The sequence below is a fragment of the Delphinus delphis genome, chromosome 2 (assembly GCF_949987515.2).
Source record: "Delphinus delphis chromosome 2, mDelDel1.2, whole genome shotgun sequence".
Classification (NCBI taxonomy): Eukaryota; Metazoa; Chordata; class Mammalia; order Artiodactyla; family Delphinidae; genus Delphinus; species Delphinus delphis.
In genome coordinates this window covers 176,471,622-176,498,233 of record NC_082684.1, presented here as the reverse complement: position 1 = coordinate 176,498,233, position 26,612 = coordinate 176,471,622, and the positions used below count along the sequence as shown (strand labels likewise).

Sequence of the window (26,612 nt, the reverse complement as noted above, 5' to 3'; positions counted from 1 at the left end):
TCTCACTAAACAATTTAACATTATTTCGTATGTAGGTTTAACTTACGCAGTGTTGTTATAAACATATACTCTGAAATATATGCTTGTTTAAGATGATAATAGCTTTGCTAATAGAAACATTTTAAAAATGAAACATGAAAAACAGGAACACTTTTATTTTTTTTTATTTTTAAATAAATAAGAATAGATTTTAAAAAACCAGGAGCACTCTTAAACTCATCCTCCATAAAGCAGCTTCCTGACCACTGTATGCAGGTGTGAGCCTCTCCCTCTTACCTCTTGGTGCTCCGTGTGTCCCAGCACTCCCCCTTGGTGTGTGGTTCTCTGGGCTTGTTTTATTCTTCAGCCTGAGTTGAGGGCAGTTAGGAAGAGATTATAATATAATCTATACAGCTTTTAACGTGATTTTTCCCCCCACTTAATAGTGTCTCAGCATCTCAGTCTACTGCATCCTTTTCAATGGATGCAGAATGTTCTGTTGAACGAATGTACCATAATTTACTTAACCAGTGCTTTATTTGTTAGACAGGGGACGGTATCTTTTTTCCTCACTTTATTGCCAACTATATTAGGTAATATTCTTAGGTTGTGCATAACAGAAACCAACCCAAAGCAGCTTAAACAAGCAAACAAAAGAAGTAGAGGAAGCATCCCAGAGCCCAGGGTCAGGAATGTGGGTGAGTCTTAGGAAAGGACAGCACTAGGAAGTATAACCAATCAAGAGTCCACGAAGGGTTCTGCTGCTTCTCCACGTATTTGATTTACTTAATATCTTCCTTCCCTTCACTCCCCTCTCCCCACCCGCTTCGATCTTCTTTACATTTTCATCCTCATGGTGTAGACTGTGCCCGCCCCAAAGCTTCTGAGTTCTGTTTCAACCACGTGGTTGCCTCGTAACCTCAGCTGCAGTTCCTGGTGGAGACGGCTGGCTGGATGAGGGTGTGCCCCCACAGTGCTCACATCAGCCGCCCTGCCTGGTGCACGTGTGTTGTCAGGGCCATGATCCTTTCAGGGGGACTGAGTTCTCAAAGAGGGGCAGGAGGCTTTACTAAGCTAGACGGAGCTCTTAAAAAGTGTCTACCACACAAATAATGCTGCAGTGAGGGGACAGCCTTGCAAATCAGCTCATCTGTATGAGCGTTCCTTTGGGGTGATTTCCTAGGATTTGAATAGCTAATCAAAAGCTTATTGATATGTATTTTGCTATTTCAATACTGAAGTTGTCCCAAAAGTATGTCCCGGTTTACACTCCCACTGACGGGATGTATGTGTTTCCCCTCACCCACCAACACTGGTCCTGTCGCCCTTTTTGTCTTTGCCAGACTGATAAATGAAAAATCTCATTGTTATTTTAATTTCTTCTTAGTTTCTGGACAACAAGAACATCTCTTTCTATGTTTCTTACTCATTTTTATTTCTTCTGTTAGTTTCTTATTCAAGTGTTTTTGTCCATTTTTAGAATTGGGTGGGCTTTCCTCCCTTCCATTTGTACAAACCCTTCATAAATTAGGAAAGTTAGCCCTTTATATGATATGTATTATTGTCTTCATTTGTCTTTTATCTAGTAAGGAATATATGCTTGGCCTGAAGATGGTTTTAATTTTTATTCATCCGTATTCTTTTGTGTGTTCTGGAATTTCATGTCATGCTTAGAGAATCCTTCACTCCAGGATTGTAGAAACTTTGCCCCATTGTGTTCTGGTACTTTATTGATTAAAACCTTTTATGTTTAAGTCTTTGGTCTGTGTTGAATTTACTTTGGTTTTGGACTAGTCTAGTGTACTTTTTTAATGGCCACTTGGCTCATTGTTTCAATAGCAATTTTCCTGCAGTAATTTGCAGAGTTCATTTTATTAACTATTAAATTTCTGTAGTTAGGTCTGTTTGTACTGTTTTCTTCTATTGATCTACTGTCCTTGTGCATATATTTCCTGTTATAACTACTGTGGGTTTACAGATCTTATTAAAATGGAAAGGCTAACTTGGAAAGGGCACATGTATGTTCACAGAATTTATAGAATCTATGGTTCTACTATAGTATTACTTTATGATATATACTGTGGTATGTAAGTTAATTATAAAAAGCCAATGATTTTTCAGGTTAGTATTTTTACTCTAGAGAAACAAAAGAAAACTGAAGATATTTTGAAAGTATTTTTATTGAAGTATAGTTGGTTTACAATGTTGTGTTGATTTCCGGTGTCCAGCAAAGTGATTCAGTTATACATACATATATTCTTTTTCATATTCTTTTCCATTATGGTTTATCACAGGATATTTAATATAGTTCCCTGTGCTCTACAGTAGGACCTTGTTGTTTATTTTATGTATAGTATCAATAGTTTGTATCTGCTAATCCTAAACTCCTAATTTATCCCTCCCCCACCCCCTTGGGTAACCATAAGTTGGTCTTCTATGTCTTCTGAGTCTGTTTCTGTTTCATAAATAAGTTCATTTGTATCATATGTTAGATTCCATACACAAGAGGTATCACATATTTGTCTTTCTCTTTCTGACTTCACTTAGTATGATAATCTCTGGGTCCATCCGTGTTGCTGCAGATAGCATTATTTTGTCCTTTTTAATGGCTGAGTAGTATTCCATTGTGTGTGGGGGTGTGTGTGTCACATTGTCTTTATCCATTCATCTGTCGATGGACACTTAGGTTGCTTCCATGTCCTGGCTATTGTAAATAGAGCTGCAGTGAGCATTGTGGTACATGACTCTTTGAATTATGGTTTTCTCAGGGTGTATGCCCAGTAGTGGGATTGCTGGGTTGTATAGTAGTTCTATTTTTAGTTTTTTAAGGAACCTCCATACTGTTCTCCATAGTGGCTGTATCAATTTCCATTCCCACCAACAGAGTAGGAAGGTTCCCTTTTCTACACACCCTCTCCAGCATTTATTATTTGTCGACTTTTTAATGATGGCCATTCTGATGGGTGTGAGGTGATACCTCACTGTAGTTTTGATTTGCATCTCTCTAATAATTAGTGATGTTGAGCATTCTTTCATGTGTTTGTTGGCCATCTGTATGTCTTCTTTGGAGAAATGTCTATTTAGGTCTTCTGCCCATTTTTTGATTGGGTTGTTTGCTTTTTTGTTATTGAGTTGTATGAACTGTTTGTATATATTGGAAATTAAGCCCTTGTCGGTCACATCGTTTGCAAATATTTTCTCCTAGTCTGTAGGTTGTCTATTTTGAGAGCTGAAGATTTTTGGTCTGCTTTTGGCTGTGATTGCATGAAGAATTTTTTGTGTATGTGTTTGTGTGGTTATTGATTTTCTTTGTTTGTTTTGGGTTTTGTTGGGGTGTGTGTGTGTGTGTGTGTGTGTGTGTGTGTGTGTGTGTGTGTGTGTGTGTTGGCCAGAAATGACTTAGAGCATCCTTTTAGAAAAATTTTTTTAAGAAATTCCTTTTTATGAAAAGCTCGTATTTACAAATGTTTTTATTATTCAGGCCTCAGGAAATTTTCTGATGGAATTTCAAGTGAAAAATGTTCCTTCGGAAAGAATTGCAACACAGAAGATCCTGTCTGTGGTAGGAGAATGCCTTGACCACTTCGGCCCGGGCTGTGTGGGAGTGCAGAAAATACTAAATGCTCGGTGCCCCCTTGTCCGGTTCTCACACCAGGCCTCTGGATTTCAGTGTGATTTGACTACTAACAATAGGTATGGTCTCTTATTTATTATCTTAAATGTGAATGTTATAAGGTATTAGGATAGTTTTTCTGGTACAGAAACAATGGCTTTCGACTCTTTGATATGCTTTAATAATAATTTTTTAAAAATTTGAACACTTGAATTGAAAAGTAGGGTTTTCAATTATTAAAATGTTAACATGCCTAACTAACATCCTCTGAGAAGACTTGTGTTTCATTGTTCTTACTTACGTAGCCTGATAACAACTCAGAAATTCCGAAGTATATAGCCTTCTAGCGCACTTGGAAAATAAAGCAGTACCTTGGGTTTGTGCTCTCAGCTGCTTCCAGATGCAGTCGACTGTGTGTCCAAACAAAGGTAGCATTTGCTTAAGTCAGACGGTGGTCTGAGCAGCCTAATGAGACTGCGTAGTTTTTCTTCAGCATGTTTTCATTTTATTATCAACCTGTTTGCTTTAAAACACATGGGATGAGAATGACAAGTTCTTTTATACTCTGACGACTTTTCTTTGGTTCTCAGTAGGGAAGACTTCTCAGCTGAGGAGTTTGTTTCTTTATACTCTAGTATGCTCATTACGTGTGTTTGGTTTCACTGTACTATCTGCTAGATACATAATCAGAAGTACAAATAGATTCAGAAAATCCAATCTAGAGCAGTTTTGATTAAACTCAAGTGTTCACTAACAAGTCAGTGCTAAGTACTTTTGAATAATAAAAATATATACTGTATTTCTATCATTACTATATTTTCTTTATAGTATATAAATAGAATAAAATGACTTTTTTTTTTAGAGGTGAAAGATTACATCATTAATTTTTTTTTTTTAGCAAGAAACACCTTTATATAAATCCATGCAATCAGAATAGTTTTTAAACTATTGAAATTTTTTTTTCACACACACACGCTGTATTTTATTTTTACAAGAGATAGACTGACACCGAGCATTGTACATGGATGGCCACAACGAAAGCAACAATGACTGCAGTTACCAAACACGAAACCCACTCACACTGTGTCATAATAGTGACATTCAGTCCAGGAATCGTCCACTGTAACAGCTCCTTTACTTTGCAGTGAAAATTGATTTGTATATATTTTGCTTCTGAGTCCTTGTGGGATTTTTCTTTTATTCAAACAGAAAGTCACAAAAATTATAATCGTCCTCATCAGTTCACTCAGTCCCGTGTAATTAATTTTTTTTCATCTTGATCTTTTGTTAGCACTGTTATGAGTTCATCAGTTTTCCATTAGAGTTCTGAAAATGCTTATTCATGCAGTTCAGCGGTATAGTCAGTTACCAGAAACCTGTACTTGTCAGAGTCTTTTCCATGAATTCCTTGAAGATGAAACCCTTTTATAGGAACATTTTTGCAAGAGCATCAGAGTACACCCAGAACTGTCTGTAAATGACAAAAGACTTAAAAGTGCCCACGGTTAAAGATTTGATAAAAGTTTATAATAATGCAGTTGACAAGGAAATTTAGTTATTTCTGAGATATACATTTTAAAGTAATAACTAGAATTATGACTTATAACATTATACCAGGACATATAAGATTTTTAGAAATTTCATGTAACGTCTGAAACATTTATTTTAACATATTTCCATACAAATAACCCAAAGAAAGTTTAGTATTAGTTGTTTTTCTGTTTGTTTTTTTATACAGCAGGTTCTTATTAGTCATCAGTTTTATACACATCAGTGTATACATGTCAATCCCAATCGCACAATTCATCTCACCCGCCCCCCCCCGTGGTTTTCCCCCCTTGGTGTCCATATGTTTGTTCTCTACATCTGTGTCTCTAAAAGGACATTTATCTTTGTAATAGTGTTATTTTCATGGTCTTGTTGGTATAGTTTTAAAAATTTTGTCTTAATATGCTTCAGGTTTTTATACTCTCATTGTTTTTTTATATCAGATACCTTGCACTATTTGATATTTATTTTTCAGCTTAATTTACCTTCATTTACATGGATAAAACACTTAATCACCATGAATTTCTAATTTGACATTTCTGTTCTTTTCCTTAAACTCAGGAGGTAAATGCCATCCATGGTGGTACTTAGTAGACAGTTTGGAGCTGATACTGTGAAATGATGCTGTGCCCTCTCTCAGCTCTTTGAGTAATTAAAAAACATGTCTTGATCAGTAGGAGATTAATTTTAAAATAATTCTTATAATTCTTTGCACTGTAACATTATGACTAGAAAACTTATTGAAAACAGGCTCTGAAGATTGATTTCTTAATAGACATTTTATCTTCATGGATTGTGGTTTTTATAAATATTAAACTTAAGTAATTTGGGCTGAATTTTAAGACATTTATACTTTCTTGATAAAATAAGTAGAATGTTTTCCTTGTCTGTCAAAGGACTAGATAACCCCCCTGTCCCATTCTAAAGTGTCCTGATTTAGATGATAAAGTATAAGGTTATTTCACCTATAATCTACAATGAGATCAAATTGTTTTTGAAATTCAGTTATCAGGAAATCTTTACCCTGGAAGAATTATCATGTTTCTCCTTGTGGCCAGTGTAAATCCTACAAATGACCGCATTTCATTTCTAGCTACTTCTGGTAGGAAGATCAGAAATAAACTTGCAGCTCAAATTTTAATTAATCTGCAGAACCATCGGGCTGGAATGCCTACAGCCCGAATGCATTCTGGTGCTGACTTTGTTCATTCTGTCTGTATCTTCTCTGATCTAAATTTCTAGACTCATACCTGGACAACTTACTATAGGGGTTCTTAAATGCTCCGTAAAAACACTGGAAAAGCAATGGGTGCAACAAATAAACACATGAACTGGTAGCTCAAAAAAAAAAAAAAGAAAAAAGGACTAGATAATCCAGGTGTGCAACTGAAGTGTGAAGCGTCTTATTGACAGATGTGCTGGTGTCTTTACTGCTAGTTAATAAAGAGTGCTTAGGTAGTATTTCACTTAGTAGCTCATGTCTAGGAACTTTGTTTTTAAAATTTTAAGCTTTAGACCTGCATCATGGTGGTCAGCAGTTAGGAGAATGTTCTAAGGTAATGAAGGTATAACCGTTCACGTTAAATGTTATATTGCGAATACATAATGCTTTTGATGATCCGCTCTTGTTATTCTGAATATGTTCAGGTAGAGTAAGATATTTAGATACGTCCCCAGGTATGTGTTTTATTCTACTCTGGGATCATAATTCGGGGGTTTGAAAATTCCTGTTATTTTTCTCTTTTGAAGGATTGCCTTGAAGAGTTCTGAACTCCTTTATATGTATGGTGCCCTGGACTCCCGAGTGAGAGCCTTGGTGTTCAGTATCCGATGCTGGGCTCGAGCACATTCGTTAACGAGTAGTATTCCTGGTGCTTGGATTACAAATTTCTCCCTTACCGTGATGGTCATCTTTTTTCTCCAGAGGAGATCACCCCCTATTCTTCCAACACTAGACTACCTAAAAACCCTTGCAGGTGAGACTGGAAGCATCTATTTTCTCTCTGACATTTGAATGGATAGAATTACCATGTGTTTTCAAAAGCATGTGTGTGTGTTTGGTGGTCATGTATTTTCAAAGCCTTATGAATCTAAAATTTAAGAGCTTTTAATTTTCTTAATGTCCAGCAGAGGTCATGAGAGCAGATGATTTGTGAAGCTGAGGCCTTTAGAATTTTTTGAGAGTTCTGTCTTGTGTCAGTTGGCAATGTTGTTTACAATCTCCTGAGCCAGTTGGAACCTCTCCCTTGGTTTACCAATCTTGGAATGACCTTGGAAAAAAATATATCCCAGACGCAGCTTCTGATAGGATCCCAGCTTCAGAGATGGCTTTCCAAGTCTGAAGCTATTTCCAGATTTCTCTTAGAGATGCTAAAAACTGTTTCATGTTTTTTTGTTGTTTTCGTTTTAGCATCTTTATTGGATCATAATTGCTTTATAGAGATCCTAAATTTTTTTTTTGTTAACGCTTATAAGGAATCGTAGGTAAATGGTTTTAAAATTAGTATACTATTTAATTTATATCTTAAATAAATTGAAATTTTGCTAGACTGCTGGATGAGATACTAAAGTATTACAGTCCTAAATTCCAAAAGGAAGATGATTCAGGGATGTGCTCAAAGTGTATGCGCCCTCCATCTTCTGCCCCTCCTATATATTGCTGCCGAATGGTTCTTTTAAAGTACATCCCTGAATCGCCCCTGTTTAAAATCACCTTAAAGGAATTCTATTCCCTGTAGAATAAACCTCAAGCAGTTGACTTAGCTTGGTGTTTAAGATTTTCACCTGTAGCCACATCCAATTTTTCCAACCTCTTCTCCCACCATTTTTCTTCATGTGTTCCCACGTTTCAGCCAATATCACGTTCATAACATTTCCTCTTAGCTCTTTCATTTATGCTGTGTGTTTTTCTTCCTAGAATGTGCCTTTTCTTCTCTTAAGTTCTTTTAAGTTCCCTTCCATGCCACTTTTCCTTACTATTCAAATGAGAAGTAATCTCTTCTTTCCTGTGAACACTGTAAGTGGTGGTACAGCTTGAAAGTAAGCTTTAAAAAAAGCTCCATGTGGCAGGTTAATGGAAAGTAGCAGGTTTTCAGGGAGGTGGAGTGGTGAGCCTGTGTCTCATCTTTGAGGTTGGGATAAAGGGCATCGTCCGCGCCGGTGCTCATCTCATCGTTTGGTGTCATTCATTCACTAAAGATCTGTTGGTAACTTACTATGTGTCAGGTGTGATTTTTGGCACAGACGATGTTCTCAGGTAACTCAATCTAGTAAAGAGGTAAGAAACAAACAGAAAACATGGGTAGATCTCACCAGTAAGCAGCCTAGAAATAGCACTTCCTGCTCAGTCCCTGCTGTGTGCCCTGACGCTTCTGACTGCTCTCCTAGAAACCACTTCGGGGAAATATCATGGAATCTTGGAGTTCAGAAACTAAGAAAGAGTAGAAACTGAAAAAGAGGAGGAATTGAGGCAGGTTTCTGTTGGGGGCTGACTGCTGCTAACATCGTGATTGTTCTCTTCCAGTCTGACAAGCGCTGCCCCCCTGCCACGCTCAGGCCCCTCGCATCCCTGCCCGGGGAGGTTTATACTGCTTCTCTCCTTCCCACTGCCCCATTCTTAACAGAGTGATTTTCAGAAATTCATGTCTAATTGTAGTATTCTCTCTCTTGAAATCCTTCAGTAATTTCCTAGTATCTTTTTTTTTTAATTTTCACTAATTGTTTCAGAAAAAATATGATTTGTGAACTAATTATAAATGACATGTTGGGCTTCCCTGGTGGCATAGTGGTTGCGAGTCCGCCTGCCGATGCAGGGGACACGGGTTCGTGCCCCGGTCCGGGAAGACCCCACATGCCGTGGAGCGGCTGAGCCTGTGAGCCATGGCCGCTGAGCCTGCGCGTCCGGAGCCTGTGCTCTGCAACGGGAGAGGCCACAGCAGTGAGATGCTCGCGTACCGAAAAAAAAAAAAAAAAAAAAAAGACATGTTGAGTTTTTATTCCAAATCTATTTTAAACCCAATTTAAATTTATTCACATCTTATGGCATCAAAACTGACAAAATTAGTTTGTGAATTCCTTCATTTTCTACTTAAAAACACCAAATTAGTTGTTAAAAATTCTTCATGTTAGTTTTTAAACGTGGTCAGAGAAACTTTGGGACCACTTCAGTTGCTTCTTTCCACACAGCACATTATAGGTGTGAATTGCCAACAATGTAAAGCGAATTTGATGTTGCTACTTTTTTATCTTTGGTTTTTGAAGTTCTAGTGAAATCTTGAACTTGTAAAATAATTTTTTGTGGATGAATGTATATGAAGGATGTGGTGAAGATGATTTTGAGGAGAATTTGTCAAAATAATTTTTTCCTACTCATTTAAGTATTTTTCAGAATCCATGTCTTTTATACTTTCTGATTTTAACCAATGGTCCCATACTGATGTACATTCAACAGTATATGGCTAAGAATAAAAACAGTGTTAAATCGTGAAATAATCAAGCCATCTTGGGCACTGCATAACTAAGCAGCTGAGGGACTCGTGTCCTGTTACAGTCCTTGTCTTCTAAACTGCGCCTCTCATTGGATATTCAAGTAGAGGCTGTCGTTTGTGTTGTTTCACAAAGAAGACAGTGAGACCCTGTCGACACGAGTGCCTACCTGCATGCCTGCCTGCTGGCTTGTTTGTTAGTAGACGGCAGCGTCAATTTCTGGGGCGCCTGTTAGCACTTCTAGGACTTTGTCAACCGCTGTTTGAAATCCAGAAGTGGAAGTCCAAACTTCTTATCCTTGTGTTTCGGGTCCTTCGTGGTCTTCGTTTTCCTCCTCCTCTTGTACCTTCCCTCTTGTGTGTCGATCGGGAGCTGCAGCCCTTCTGCACATCTCTGTGCCTTCGCCTGAGGTGGCCTTTTCCTCCTGCCTCCTCTTCTTGCCTGGAGGACCCCCTCATCATCAAGGCAGAGAGGACATGCCCAGTCCACAGACTTGCTTGTTAGCTCTTTCCTGGCTTCTCTCTCCCCGCTGCCTCCCAGGAGGCAGTGCCTTGTCGGCTCCCAAGTACCTGGAGCGCACCTGGCTGGTAACAGCGGGTAGACTGCTGTCGTTCTTTTACCTGCCTGCCTTGGCCAGGCTTTTCTAGGGCAGGCTGTCTGATTCGTCTCTGCATTTTCTGCTCCTGGCTTAGAGAAGTTCGGTAAATAGATTGAAATGATTGGATGAACATTTTAAAGTTGAAGGTGGTTTTGTACTGAGCATGATGGCAAGTTTCGTTTTTTGGTTATTCTTGAATTTTTGTTTCTTTATCTTTTCTTAGTCGCTACTACTTTCCCCCATGTGTCTTATTTTCGTGGGTCTTCTGCCCTTTTTTGGGCTTTGCTACCTTTGTTATATTTACTTCTGTGTTTAATGCTTTTAATATAGCATCTTCCTCTTACACTCAGTTGTTTGATTAGAGCTCTTTTGTTTAGGATTCCTGCTTTTCTTTCCTATGACAAATTGAAGGTTTGAGGAAGAAACGACTGGGTAGTGTTTTCAGCAAATTTGATGCGGAGACCCCAGCACAGAAGAGAGCTTTATTTGCCAGCTTTCTGTGACCCAGTAACAATGTATTGAGTACCAGGCACTTGGCTAAAAAATTTTATGCATCGTCTCAATTTCCTAAGTTCACGTAGTTAGAACATGCTAGAGTCAGAATTCAAATGCAAGCACTTTTCAGAGCTTATACTTTTTTTCCAACTGAAATATAATACACATCAAAGTGCATATGTGTGTGTGTGTATAGATTTTCGCAAACTGAACACACCTCTGTAACCGCCACCCAGATTGGATAAAGCACCTAGAAGTACCAGCTGTGCTCCTTTCTGGTCACTGTACACCTTCCCGCAGCCCAGTCTCTTCTGACAGCGTAGATGAATCTTACCTGTTCGTGTCTCTTATGTCAAAGGTATCACAGAGTACATATTCTTCTGTGTCTGGCTTTTCCCTCTCAACATTGTGTTTAGGAGATTCACTCATCTTACTGCATTTGTGGACCATTCATTTCCATTGCTATGTAGTATTCTGTTACATGAATATTCCAGAAGTTTTTTCAAGTTCTATTTTGGTGGACACTTGGGTGATTTGTAGTCTGGAACTGTGACAGGTAGTGCTGGCGTGCCTGTTCTGGCGCATTTCTTTTGGTGAGAACTGAACACAGGTACTCATTTCTGTCCAGTGTATCTGAGGAGTAGAGTTTCTGAGTCTCAGGCTTCGGGTATATTGACCTTTGGTAGAGACACTGGCAAACAGTTTTCCACAGTGTGAACTCCCGCAGGCCCAGCATACAAGTTGTAAATGCTGTTGGTCTTTGCCAACACCTGGGATTATCTTTTTTTATGTAGTTCTTCTAATTGCATGTGTCGTGGCATCGCGGTTTGTTTTGATTTTCTTTTCCCCGGTGACTAATAACATTGAGCACCTTTTCGTATATGTATTAGCCATTTGGGTATCTCTTGTGAAGTTTCTGTAAGTCTTTCGCTTATTTTTCTGTTGGATTATCTGTCATTTTCTAATTCATTCGTTGGAATTCTTTACATATTCTGCATGTGAGTCCTTGGTCGCGTGTTCTGTATGTATATGCGTATCTGTGTATCTCAACTATGTGCACACTGGTTCCCTTCACGCCCTTGATAGTGTCTGATGAAAAGGACTGTGGCTTTTAAAGTTCTATCAGTTACAGATGCGCATGGTTATTGCGGACTTTGTGACTGTAACTCGCGCTCTGGGCCCGTGCCTTCTACTCCTTTAGTCTCTCACTGTAGGCACCGCTTTTAACTCTTTTACCTGATCTGTTTAATATTTTAAGCCATATTTCCAAAATAAAATCCTGAATTGCTGTTTCTTGATTTTCCTTTTTCTTTAGCATTCGGCGCCGTCTGTGACTTCCCTTTGTGGAAGAGGAGGAATAACTCTTGCTCCTGTAGGGCCCTCACACATACACACGTATTTTCCACCCCTCGTATTGTGACTAGAGCTACGGCATGATCTTGCTGTGCACTCTTGACACTGTTGTGACTATGGAAGCACTATTCATATCTGATCCATGCAGTAAACTAAAATTAATTTCCTTTCCTGCCCAACTTCTTATATTTTTTGGAGTTAATAGTTTTTAATATTCCTTATTTATTTTGTTTGCTTAGTTTTTCATGTACTTAACGTTAATTGAATCTCAAACTTGCCATGAGTTATCTCAATAAATCTTTTCTCAAAATAGAAGCGTCAAATACTCTGTTAATTAATTCTTCTTCACCTAACCTCTGTTTTTAAAAATAGTTCTTCATTTTATTTTGTTTAGTCTCATGTTAGAGGCCTTCCTCAGGTGTCTGGTAATCTTTGAATTTCTGCTCATGTTTGAGTTAGAAACTAAAAGCTCATCTGAGTCTCTGAGCCCGGGGGGAGCTTGCTGGCTGTGACACACGATACAGGGCCCGGCCGGGCTGTTCTCTGGGGCTTTGGGTCCCCATATCCAGGTCGTTCCTCTGGGGCTGCAGGCTCCCCAGAAAGGACTCTTTCGATCTTTTTCTCTGGCAGAAAAGGCCTGGCTACTGGCATGCTGAAACTTTGGCATTTATTGTGTCATTTATTGCATTTAGAACAGTTTTCCCACCGTCAGCTGTGCCTTGCATCTCCCAGTCTAGAGGTTCTTTCTTCTGTCTCCAGGGTAAACGCGACATTTTCCGTCAGGAAGAGACCTGGGGTCGGGGGAGGGTCTCAGTGCTTCTGTCACCGTCAGGCGTCCAGGCTGGGCCTGGCGCTTCAGCTCCTGAGCCATTGGGAGCTCTGCCTGGACATCTGGTTTCTTCTTGGCTTTCTTTACTGCTGGTTTAGGACCCGGTGTTTGCACATTGCCTGAGTCATTGCTGCTTGTGCATCTGTTCTTCATCTTAAAAATGTTGGTTGCTCTTGGCTCTTCTTTTCTCCACCTTTAAGATTGTATGTCATCTTACTGTCATTTCAGTGGTGCTCTGGGAGGGGGTAAAGGTGGATGCCTGAGTTTATTCTGCCATCTTTACCCCAGAGGGGCTGAGTGTCACTGGAGCGCGCGGCGTGATGGGGGGGCGTAGAAGGACCTGGCCTCGTTTGTAGATTAGCACGGGTGATTAGCAGTAAGTAGTCTGTGTTACAGATGCACACGTGTGAGGAACAGCATCTAAGTGTGAATTATTCTGGAGTCGAGTGAGCCACGAGGTGTTAGAGCTGCTTTCAAGGGGGGATGTGCCCATGCCACTCAGAGTCTTCACGGAGATAGATCCAGGTACTTGAGAGGCGATCCCTTGGATGTGCATTTTCAAAAATCACTCTGGCTGGTGGACTAGAAGGAAGCAAAACGGCAACTGCCCGGGTGTGTTACCCCCGCCCCACCCCCAGATATTAAAGAGTTAGCCTCACAAGTGAGTGGGGCGGAGTCCCCTGCCACCTGCTGGCGTCTCTCAGTTACTACTGACCCATGGCATACCGGAAGGCTTGGCGCTGTTAATAGTTACAGTAGAAGCGGAATGTAGTTAGTTATATAATTGTAGCTATTCAAGTTTAATTCCAGTAAACTCTTCTTATAAGAGTAGGACATGATAAAGGATTTGTTACCAAAGAAAAATTAATCAGCTTTCATGTAAACTTGATGCCTGTTGTTACGTCCCTTATTTAGATGCCTGTCCACTTCAGGTTGTTTGTTAGAAATGCATGTGGCTGGTGCAGTGTTGATTTTGGCTCTTTCGAACAGAAAGATGAACCTAAATAATTATATAACCCCATAGATACGATCATCTCTACTGCAGCCCCTAGTAATCTATCAATATATACCAACTCTTGCCAGTTGTGATCTCTCTGGCAGACTGTGAGTTATGGTAGTTCAGTATTAGTTCCCTGACAAATGTGGGTACGCTTATCAATCTGGATATGTCTGTGAGAATGTTATTCAGTGAATTTCATTTGTCATATGTATCATGTTGAAAAACAGTAATTGCTGTACCAATCATTGAAAATCTAAAGATTTCCAAAGGAAGCAAGAAAATCAGATTTAGTAAATACATAATCCTGATTGTTTTCGTGTAGTTTTGAAGCTCACTTAAGGGGAAGGACTCTATTCTGAGTTAATTAAGGAGCTTACACGGCTATTTTGTCCACAGCTGAGAAAGTTCGTATTAAGAATTTTTGCCAGTGTTTCATACAGTACATTTAAGAAGAAAGTCATTGCCGCGGGAATTAACGCAGAGTAATAGGGTATCTTACGTCTGAGTAGGTTGAGCATCATTTCTCTGTGGCAGTGCTGTCCAGTAGAACTTTCTGTGGTCATGTTGTACATTAGGGCAGCCACTTGTTATCTGTGGCTATCAGGCACTTGAAATATGGTTAGTGTGACTGAGGAACTGAATTTTTAATTTTAATGGCCGCATGTGTCTAGTGGCTGTTATATTGGGCTGTGTAGCTGTTGTTTGAGTGATAGTTTAATAGCAGAAAAACGAGGGAGAGAAAAAAGGGGAAGACTTTAACAGCTGAGTTGTTTCTTAGGTTTGAATGCCTTGGGGATTTTGAAAAAACAAAAATGGCCCTATCTTAAATCAGAGGATAATTTTTGTCCTTTAAGTTTTACTACTTTGTTAAAAACTCTTTTAGTGAAGACCAGCAGTCATAGACACAGTCTGTTTTTCATCAGTGTACATTCCTAGAAATACTTTAATGTAGAAATACTTTAATGTGGATCTCATTTTTCTATTAGAATTACATTTCTGGGGGAAAAAAAGGACATAGCAGCTAAAAGAGCATCAATATATGTGACTGGCCTGTGTCACAAAAAATATAAACTGTTGATAATTTGAAATAATAAAACATATGCCCAGGTCCCATAAAAAGTAGATCTAAGTGGAACTGTATATAAGTTCTTCAGTTGTATAGTAGAGTACATAAAATTTGCTACTAAAATTAATAGCAATTAGTTTTAGAATCTAGAATTAATGGTAGAATCTGGAATGCTTTTTGACAACTTAAGTCAGTAACTCAGGTCTTAACCAAAAAATAACCAAAATCATAAAAAAGGGGAGACAGAAGTTGGAAGGAATCTTGTTTATCTCTTTCTAAATTTCTTTCTGGCTGTTCTAGATAAGCACTCAGAGTCAAATATCAGCGATCATTCAGATTCTTGGTTGTGTGCCCGCTGTACGCTGGACTCTGTTCTTATGGGCTGGATGGGAGCGGGGAGGGAAGGTCATCACTGCCTTGATTGGACAGTGGCCTCTGTAGCCCCAGACTGGGGTAAGGGAGCAGACAGCATGCACGCAGTCATAGCGCAGTCGGGCAAGTGCCGATGGAGCACAGAACAGAAAGGCTGGAGCGCCAGCTTGGAGTTAGGGAAGGCGAAAGCCGTTTTTAGGTGGCCACTCATTAGACTTTCCAGAATGGGAGTTTGCCTGCATGTTGTACAGTGGAAGGTAGGTTAAAATGGTTGCAGGATTTCATGGTAGCTGTATATTTATTGATAACTAGGGAAATGATGACCTCTGAAGATGTATATACTGTTAGGAAAGGTGAATGTTTAAGTCCACTGTGCTGTTTAATGTGTGGTACTGAATCCCAGTCACTCTAGAGGCCTGCATCTTAGAAATTACTGGAAGCTTTTCAGAATTCTTAGAACATTCAATTTGTATGTATCGTGGATGAATTGTTGAAAGTAAACGCACAAAAGGGTGATAAGAATGAAAATGGAAATTAAATATTATTGATCAAAGATAGTGCCAGGATTTAAGTTGGTGAAAGATGGGAACTGTCTACATTTTCAACTAGAAAACTGATGACCTCAAAAGATAGATTAGGAGTCATCGAGTGTTGATAGACAATTCTAGTGTGCTAAAGTACATGTGAAGTTAATTTTACCGAAGTAAAATTGCTCTCAAATCTTTTTTTAATCGAGTTTTAATCCTACTAACCGTCTATACTATATATAAAAAACACTGACTAATAATAGGGCACATTTATCTGTAACTTTGATTTATGTGATTATAGATTTCTGAAATAGGGAATATCTTTGAAACAGAATGTTAAATATTTTTCATTCCTGTTTATTTAAGATGCAGAAGATAAGTGTATAATAGAAGGCCACAACTGTACATTTGTTCGCGACTTCAATAGAATTAAACCTTCAGGAAACGCAGAAACACTAGGTAGGTGTTTTCTTGCTCTTTGTTCCTTTTGGACTGAAACAGACTTTTTTATTATTTTCCTTGTTTTATTTTCTTACAGAATTACTACTGAAAGAATTTTTTGAATATTTTGGAAATTTCGCGTTCAATAAAAATTCCATTAATATTCGACAGGTAAATACTGTTTCAATGTTTGGTTATTAGCTACATGGTCTTCTACTGCACTAATATTTAACGAGTTTAGTTTTCAAAGCACTGTAACAAATGTCATTGCATGTCACCTCTATGGTGATAGACGGTAATAAGAAAGCTGGTACCTTAGTGGAGCTACATGACTTGGCTAAGATCAGTCATCTAGTGTCTGGAGGAGCAAAGGCCAGCTCTTTTCAACTTCTGCCTTTGTCACGTGGCCAAGTAACTTTGTGTCACTTACTACTAATACTGTGTCCTTCAAAATGTGGAATATATTCTGAAAGTTTTTTAGAAAGCATGATTTTACATATAGTTCTCTTTAAACTGGATTTGGGTTTCTATGAAAGAAACAGAATACCTAGTCCCAAAGATAGATGTGAGTGATTCCCTCAGTTTGAACCCTTAGGGTTTAAATTACTTAGGCAAGTGAATTATGATTTGGGTTCATCTGAGTAGCTGGAATGACAGACATTTTCCCTAAAGAGAATCTATCAGAGTAAACCCTGAGCAAAACTTGTTTGCACGTGGGAAATACTCGAGATGGCGCTCCGGGTCTGTTCTGCTCAGCATGTAGGTATCTGGTTACAGCCCTTAGAAGACGGGCTTCATAAAGCACATACTCAGATATTGTTTTTGTTTCTTCAACTCTCCTTTTTTCATTCTTCCCTAACCCTTATCCTGCTCATGGAGATCTTGTTTTTAACAAATAAAAAAGAAAGAAAGTGTGGGGTTGGGAGAGGGTAGAGGCACAGCGCTCTGGACTGCAGTCTAGAAGGAAGAAGGCACGGAGCATAGGGAGTTCTTCACGCTTTCTGCACCCTTACCCCTTAAGGTTCGGGGATGGTGGTCAGGCAGGACCCTGCGGGGCAGCGGCCTGAGAGGAGTTAGGGAATTAACGGGCTGCTCGCGTTGGAGACCTGACTGCTGGTTTTGCAGTGTCTGAGTCATATATGTGGTGTCATTTGCAAGAGGAAACGATTATATAGGCTAGTGGATCACTGATGTTTGTGTGACTCGAGCTCTAGCTTTTCTTTTTATTTCTGTGTCTTACCTGGCAGAGCCTTATTTAAGTTGGATCTTTAGGAATGTAGATGGGAAACGTCTAGTGTTTTTAAATGAATAATCCTTTGTTCCTTCTCTTCCTTTCTCATTTCATATTTGTGCAACATTAATTACTATATTTAATTTAAGGCTTCTGATTTTGTGTGCTTCTATTCCCACTGTAATAAGTATGTTTTTAGCAAGTTTCAAACGTAACTGTATCTTGTTTTCTGCCATTTTTCTTTTTCATATTTTTTTTCTTTCCCAGCTCTATTCTGTTAGGTAAATATTATGTTATTTTAAAAATACTTTTATTGGTTGACTCAGCCCAGATACCTCGCATCAGAGCAGTGACATCATCATCCGTAGCTCATAAACCTAATTTACTTTTCTCTAAAGAATATTCATAAAACTACAGTGGAAAAAATCAGTCAGAAGTACACACACACATATACACTAACTCATAACATGCATATATACCCACTCCCCTTGGGGAAGAAACTCTTTACTCTGTAAAGTTAATGCTGGTATTTTATGCATTTTTGACATTTTATTAAACCAAACAGTTTTTATATCTGAGCCCTTCATATATTTATACATCTTTGTCTTCCTTGTAATTATCTGTAGGGAAGGGAACAAAACAAACCTGAATCTTCTCCACTGCACATTCAGAATCCTTTTGAAACTTCTCTCAACATTAGCAAAAATGTAAGTCAAAGTCAGCTGCAAAAATTTGTAGATCTGGCCAGAGAAAGTGCCTGGATTTTACATCAGGAAGATAAAGATCGCCTTTCGCCATCAAATAATCAGCCCTGGGGGCTGGCAGCCCTGCTGCTACCTTCTGTAGCAAATAGTATGTCTCTTGCCAAGAAGAAAAAGAAGCCTGCAAGTGAAAGAATTAAAAACTTGTTGGAATCCATAAAAAGTGAGAGTACAGAAAATTCCACAGCCACCAATGGGTAAAGAGCAGTTAGTACTCAGGCATGATGGCTGCTCCTTCGCTTTCAGAACTGGTTTTAGCCTCTAAGATAATCCCTGGACTGCCTGGAAGAATGGTGTGAAATTCTGGCAGATCACACTTTCATCCGATGTCTCTGTTTTCATGATCTTCTCATTGGGCCCCTTAAACTGGTCTGACATTCTGCGATGTTTTCAGTCTGAAAGCCAGTGGCACTGTATTAAAACGCCAGCCATGGGAACAGGTGAAAGAAGATTGGAATATACTTCAGTTAAAATATACAAAGCAAGTGGGAAAAATTAGTTTTACAATCAAACCATTGTTGAAATCTGCATCAGTCTCTGGGTGTAAATCATTTAGAAGGACTTCTAGGTATGTACATACGTAGGCAATGAATACAATAAAGCTGCAGAATTTGATAGTACTCTTTAATTTTGTATTCTTCAAAGTACTCGTATTCACATATAAATAAAAACAGATGGGTACTGATTTCCAAAAATGTTCATGTTTTTAAAACAGATGAATGCAGACACTTCAGTTACTACATTCTAGGTATTCTAAGCCAAATATATGAAAATACTAGTGCGCTGTATTTAAAAATATTACTTAGTTAATTTTTCTGTTTTCAAAAATAAAATCCTTTTTCTACTAGTATGTGGTATTGCCAATATTCCTTCACTTCTCTTTTAAGAATTCCTTTCTCCCTGTGGGGAATAGGTATGTATTGAAATACTATTTCCATTACATTCCCTGTAGAGTAACTTTCAGTTTATGCAGCAAATATAGAGTTGGAAAATACACACTTGAGCCAGCTGACTTCACGGTGAATTACTCAGCCGCTTTGGGCCCCAGTTTTCTCTTCTGTTAAATGGGGATGATAATAGTGCCTCCTTCACCAGCTGGCTGTGAAGGTTAGGCGAGGCCCATAGGAAAGTGCAAGGTCATGGGCCTGGCACTTAGCACATGTTTGTAATGTTTGTGGTATAGAATTATTATTCTTGCTACTCAGAATACAGATGTAGCATTTGTACTGGTTTTCAAAATAGTTTCCCATCTAAATTTTAGGTCAGAAACGATAATGAGCTCTGCTTGGGGCGTTATGGGAAACTCATTAATAGAATTGTCATGAAGCACGTAAGTTCTGTGCCCATGTGCCGTGCTATTTGATTTCTCATCTGAAACCAACAAACAGGCAGGCATCAGTGTTCTTCTATACAGGCGGTGTCCTTAAATTAAAAGCCGTTTTTCATTTGTTTTTTAATTAGGTTAATTCTGTTGGGCCGGAAATCTGTATTGAGAGTTAAAAAGAGGTTTAAAGAGCATAAATATTTAAGAGTTTCTAAATGAAATGATTTTTTTCTGTTCACAGGTATTTGATTGGACATTTTCATTTTCTGGTTGGTGTTAAGTCTGAAATGGTCATTTAAGCACATAAAGTATGCATATGTCTTAGCACTTCTTTTCTGTTTTGTAATTTATAGAATAACTTTGACACCCTAGGTCTGTTTTACTTTTCAGAATGAGGTTTAATTATAGGATGTTTTAATCTACACTGATCTTTTTTTTATTTTTATTTTTTTAATTTACTTTTGGCTGTGTTTGGTCTTCATTTCTGCGCATGGGCTTTCTCTAGTTGCGGCGAGCGGGGGCTACTCTTCGTTGCGGTGTGCGGGCTTCTCATTGCAGTGGCTTCTCTTGTTGCGGAGCACAGGCTCTAGAGCGCAGGCTCAGTAGTTGAAGCGCCCGGGCTTAGTTGCTCCGCGGCATGTGGGATCTTCCCGAACCAGGGATTGAACCTGTGTCACCTGCATTGGCAGGCGAATTCTTAACCACTGTGCCACCAGGGAAGTCCCTACACTAATCTTTTAACATGAAGTTTTCATTCCAGTAAACTGCATATGACTACAAACAAATGTATTATGTTTTTTCATAAGTTCATTGTATCACTTACCAAATTTTTAAAAGATAGTTTTTATTACATCTTAGGGGATAATCAGCAGTTATTTGTCATTGCCATTTCTTAGTTAAAACTAACTGCAGCAATAAAGGTAAGGAAAATTTTTCAAGGTTTTTCTTTTCTAGCTATTATGAGGGTTTCATCCACTAACTCTCATGAACAATAAGTTTTATTCTCTGTGTGAAAGTAACTTTGATGTGAGCCTACCTGAATCAGATTGATTTCATTATACATCATTCCTGATTTTATAGCCCACTAGGCTAATTCGTGGAGTTATTATCCATTTTTAGGAGATCAGAGAATTGTCCAGACATTCTAGGAAAACAACGCGTAATCTGTCTCATTCACAGACCTTCAGTCATCATAGAGAAGAAGAGAGGATAAAAACAGTTGCAGTTGGACTTTCTTCCTGCGATCATTCACTACTTAGCTCTTTGTTTTGCTCTAGGGTGAGACCAGAATTAGACTGTTTCAAGTCACTTCATGTTCCTAGAAATCACTTGGCCTTAGACATACAGCTCTATTCAATTCGTTACAGCCTGATGCTGCCACAGTAGGCAAACGCCACATTTACGTGTATAATTTAAACCTGCACAGAGAACATCTGCAGCAAAACCCGCAGAAAGAGCCACCAGGCAGTCCCAGCACGCCCGGGTAGCAGCTCTCTTCTCCACTCTCCAGAGTTCCGTGTTCAGTTGGTGAGTAGCTGTCCTAGTGTCTCGGTTCAGCCCCTTCAGGAGCCGTTGTGGGAGGGGAACATTCAAAACGCTGTAGCAAGGAAGAAACTGTTTCTACCGGAGATAGAAGAGGCCGATGTTCGTCAACTAGAATAGGGTAGGCCTTGAAGGAACTGTAATCCCTGTAGACCAAAGGCGGGGCCATAGGGATTGTCATTCTGGCAGCAGAAGGCAGTGTAAATGGGAGTCAGGAGGACGAAGCGCGTTTGGAGTGCGGGCCGCCTGACCGGCTGGGGTGGGGTTTTGGCTGTGATACTCAGAGAGTCGAGGTTGAGCAAGATGGTGAAGGACAGCGAGTTAAGGAGGTTGAGTATATTTGCAGCGGTAGAGCGTTGAAGGTTTTTGTGTACGAGAGTAATAAAAGTTAAAGCAGTACTTTAGATGATTAATCTGTTGATACTAAGTAGTTATCAAGCGCCGCTGCTTTTTTCTTAGCAAATTTGAGTACCTTAGGTTCCATCATTGAGTTAGATAAAATTTGGCTGTTAAATTTTGCACACAGGTCCAGGAGCTGACTCTCATATACCTCAGAAGAGTATTTAACAAGAAGGCAAAGTTTAAGTGGCTTAAAGCCATCATCAGGAAATATCATCAGGTCATGGTATGTAATTTTATGTAAAGCCTTCCTAATGAGAAATTCTTTGCAGTATATACTTGGACAGGAATGAAAACATGATCAGAAGTCACTTTTCACCTTGGGATGATGTTGGAAATTTTATTTTAAATACTTGAAAGGCTTATTTTAGTTTCCATGCTGAGTTCAATTTCTTGTGGATACATATTCCAACGAATATAAACATTACAATGTTCCTCTGGAATTCCCATGGAGCAACTCCCAGAAAATGTCTATTTTAGGTGGAATCTTTAATCAGAAATATCTATGATACAGGATATATAAATCACCACAAACTATTTTGAAAATACACTCTTTATATTTCAAATGCGATCCCTTATGTTATCTGTGTGTATGTGTATCCACCCAGCTTTAAGTGCTCAGTGGGGTCAAAACTAGATTAAAGTCATTATTCACTTTTTCTGTCTACTTTCAGATGAATACATTTAAACTTTTTTTTTTTTTCACGGCAAAGTTTCTAATCTTTTAGGATGGGGTGCTGAGATGTTTTAAAGAGAGTATTGGAAAGATGGGATTTGAAACAGTAAATGTTACACTGTGAAGAATACATAGTATGGTAAAATACCTAATTTGGAATAGAGCAAGTCCAACATAATGAAAAATATAAATTATAAATGATATTTTCTGGGTTTATTTTGAAGTATGACACATTGAAAACTTACTACAATGGATGCCGTCAAATAAAATGGAGCAAGTTAATGAAAGATTACAAATTAGGTTTGTGTTATGTTCTGTGTCACCAAATTCATTAACGTGTCAGGCACAATGGAAGTCATACATCTTGAAGCTTCTTATTACAGAGTTACTGGTACTTGGCTTAGATTAATGGTGCCTAATGGTTAGAGTTTTAATTAATCTTTGCTAAACTTACACGTGGGCTTGGAGAGTGGTGTGAAATAACATTAACATCTCTTTGTCTCAAAAACTGAGTAAAAGGTGGATTATGAAGCTGGCTGATGTCTTGCAGTGGAATTTGAAACTCAAAGCCTGATTTTTTTTTTTTTTTACTTCATGTGAGATGTGTATTATAATTCTATAGATACGCCTGTCAGTCTAACAGTAGCACAAGCTTCACCTTGTGTTTCTTCTTTAGCAGTTGATTTTGGTGATTTGAGAAGGACTGTTTGTTTATGATTTATGTGATAATGTCCCCTTTCCCCCCAGTTCTCTAATCAAACCTAAAGCAAGTATCTTTGGCATTTCCCTGCTAGATTCTTGGCATCACTGGTTGTAAAGCTCAGTTATCAGGACTGAGGGGTCTTCTTCAGCTTTATATAATTGAATTTTTAAAACAGAGGATTACAGCATTTTTCGTATATTTTTTATTTGATCAAAATATTTTTATATTTTGATATCTTTCTTTTTTAAAAAAGTGATGACTAGAATAACAGTGAGCAGTGGTACTTCACTTATCTCTTGTTAAGTGGTAAGATGGGTTCAAATGAACACATTTTTCATATAACACTGATTTCCAGAGCTTCATCCTCATCTCTGGACATAGGACTGTCAAATGATTATTTTAGTCCCACCTCTAGAACTTCATCATTATTGTGCACTGGACTTTGTGCTTTACTTCCAATTCAACCTGTTTTATTTATTTATTTATTTATTTATTTATTTATTTATTTAGGCTGTGCTGGGTCTTCATTGCGGCACGCGGGCTGTTCGTTGCAGGATTCTCTCTAGTTGTGGTGCGCGGGCTCAGTAGTTGAGATGTGCGGGCTCCAGAGTGCGCAGGCTTAGTTGTTCCATGGCATGTGGGATCTTAGTTCCCCAACCAGGGATCGAACGCATGTCCCCTGCATTGGAAGGCGGATTCTTAACCACTGGACCACCGGGAAAGTCCCTCAACCTGTTTTAAATTAAAATTATTTTCTTCCTCAAAACTGGCTAACCTCATAATTGGCTCATTTCTGTTGTTGGTATCATTATTCTCTGCCACCATAGCTCAGACTCTGGGATCCTTTTAGACTCCTTTTTTTTTCACCTTGTTTAATTAATCTCTCTATTTCTGTTGCCATTAGCTTAGTTTATGTCATTACCTCTCTTCTAACTTAATACAATAATGTATTAGCTAGTTTCCCAACCCACTGTTTTCCCTCTTCTGTGTACCCATGTAAACCGTCAATTTTCAGAGGAATAGGAGTCAAAGTACCTTTTATGGTAAATTAACATTAAATTATATGTGTTTATTGCAGTTCTAAAGATACCTTGAAACTGTGCAGAGCTTAAGGTCATTCTAAATATCAGGTGTACAAAACATATACCAGTTGAAGGTTCTAATTAGTACAAAGCACTGGATTCTTTTCTGTAACATCATTCTTTTCTGTAACATCATTCTGTAACATCTATAAACATCTTCTGTTTATAAACTCCACTGACTTCTGAAAGTTTTCAAACTTCTCTACTAATGACACTTAATCCCCCAAATACTGGTACAATAGAGTCATTCATTCAGTAAACATTTACCCGTGATTGCTATGTACCAGACCCTCTAAATTGAGACATACCTAGAGACGGAAGGTTTGAATTGCCAGAAAAATGATTTCTGTTCTTGGATAGAAAGGCTTAGTGTAAGGGTAACAGTTTTGCCTACGTAACAATTAATGATGATGCAGTCAATTAAAATTCTTTAAGAATTTTTTAAAGAAACTTGAAAGTCATTGGAAGTGTATGAGGAAGAATAAACATACAAAAATAGGAGAAAAAATTTTTAAAAATTCAACAAATAACATTAAAATATAAGGCACGGTAATTAAAATAATACTACTGGTTTGAGATAGACAAACCAATGGAACAGTAACAGAAATATACTCAAGATATATAAGGGAATTTACAGTGATATGATAAAGGGCAACATTTCAAATCAATAGAAAGATGGATTATTCAGTAGTGTTGGGACAACTGGTAGCTATTGGAAAAAAATAGTTTGATCCTAGTCTCACTCTAATACCCAAATAAACTCCAGGTGGGTTGGAATTTAAATGTGGAGGGGAAGAAAGTGAAATCATAAAGTCCTAAAGAAACCCTGGATGAATATTATGAACTTGGGATAGGGAAGGGTGCCTTTTCAAGGGTGACATGCATTTATAAAAGAATATATTGATAAATTTGACTACTTTAAAATGGAAAGCTATGCCACAAAACAGCCGTAACCAAAATTCTGATCCTAATGGAAAAAGGGCCAATTTTTCTGATAATGAGCTCCACAAATGTATAAGAAATAGGCAGAACAAAGCTATATCATAGAAGCAGTTAAAATGGACAAGTAATAAAGATGGTCAAGCTTACAGATAATTACATAAAACATTATTATTATGGAGAATTTTGAACCCAGGCAAAAGTAAACTGAAAAGTATAATGAACTTGCATAAATCCATCACCTGTTTCAATAATTAACTCGTGGCAAATTTGCTTTAATATATAACCCATTTACTTACCCAATCTGTATTATTTTAAGTATATTTCAGTCATTCTATCATTTTATCTGTAAATGTGTCAGTTACTGGCAAAAGATAAGAGCTTTTTTCTAACATAATCACAAATCATTATTAAACCTAAGAAGAACAAACAAAACAATAACTCTCTAGTATCTTCATATCTACTTAGAGTTCAAGTTTCCATTGTCTTATGGATGTCACAGTTGTTTTTTCCCAAGACTGTTTGTTTGAATTGTGATCCAGTTACGGTCCCCATGTTGTGATTGGTTGGCCTGTTTCTGAAGTCTCTTGAATTCTTAGGTTTACACTTCATCTCTTTTTCTTTTGCGATATATTGAAGATATGGGGTTATCTGTCTTAGGGAGTTTCCCACAACATGGACGGTGCTGATTTTGTTGGCGCATATGATTCTGTGCTGTGGAGTTGTTCAACATTAATGACATAAGAATATTTATCAGATTTAGAAAACTTTCAGTCATGTTCTTTCCTGTTTTTTTCCTATCTTTGTCTCTTCATTGTGGGTATTTCTAATCTGTATTACAGCTCATCAGTTTTTTTCTTCAGAGGTGTCTAATTTTTTAAACCCATTCATTCAGTTCTCAATTCCAGTAGGGTTTTTATTTTTGTTTTTTCAGTTCTAGGATTTCTATCTGGTATTTGAAATTATTTTTTCTAATTTTCTGACAGAATTCTGAGTCTCGTCTTTGATTTTCTTATAAAGTCTGTCTGATAAGTTGATTGATTATCTGGTCTGCTTCTGTGTTTCATGATGCTGACTTCTATTCTAGGATGCCTGACTGGTGGTGTTTTGTGTGTTGACATTGTATGTGGAAAATAGATTACTTGAGGGAGGGTGATGTTGATTTCCCTTCAGAATGGATTTATTTTTGCTTCTGGAAGGTGGGTGGGAGTACTTATGATCCTGGATCACTGTGGTCCAGAAGGGGCTTAAGATTTTGGAACTGAATTTGGATTCAGTTCCAGATTCTAGCCTCGCCCAAAGCCAGGAGGGCTCAGCGGGGCCCCTTCTCCTCGTTAGGTCCTGAGCTCCCTTTCCCTGCGATCCTTCTGAAAGCCCTGCTCAGCTCTGATTGCCTCATCCGCAGGCGTCCCTGTGGGGAAAGCAGTCCCACGTGCTAGGCTCACCTAGTGTAGGTCTGCGTCTCTGCAGTCCTGGAGGTTTTCACTGCCTTGATAGCATTTGGATGCTTTCAAGCAACTGCTTTTTGTCTTGCCCAGCTGCAAAGACAGCTGAGAGAGAGAGAGAGTTGGTATGTACTGCCTAGACTGCCATTACTGGAAGCCACTGAGTTCTTTTTGAGTCCAGCTTCTGATCCCATATGTGTGTAT

The 26,612-nt window shown here is 38.4% G+C and overlaps 1 protein-coding gene across 2 annotated transcripts in view; it reads left to right on the top strand.

Moving 5' to 3' along the window:
* MTPAP (mitochondrial poly(A) polymerase) overlaps positions 1-24,135 on the top strand; it is a 33,636-nt gene extending 9,501 nt beyond the window's left edge. Inside the window, exons 5-10 of one of the 2 annotated variants that reach the window (XR_009518510.1) lie at positions 3,461-3,672; positions 6,890-7,116; positions 16,232-16,324; positions 16,404-16,477; positions 18,164-21,149; positions 21,691-24,135. Coding sequence is in view for 1 of the 2 variants with exons in the window: in XM_060006364.1 (XP_059862347.1) it covers positions 3,461-3,672; positions 6,890-7,116; positions 16,232-16,324; positions 16,404-16,477; positions 18,164-18,499 (942 nt within the window). In the remaining variant the exon portion in view is untranslated. Of the gene's footprint in view, positions 1-3,460; positions 3,673-6,889; positions 7,117-16,231; positions 16,325-16,403; positions 16,478-18,163 lie in introns of both variants that reach the window. The other variant, XM_060006364.1, reaches the window with a different exon arrangement.
* Positions 24,136-26,612: the final 2,477 nt, after the last annotated feature.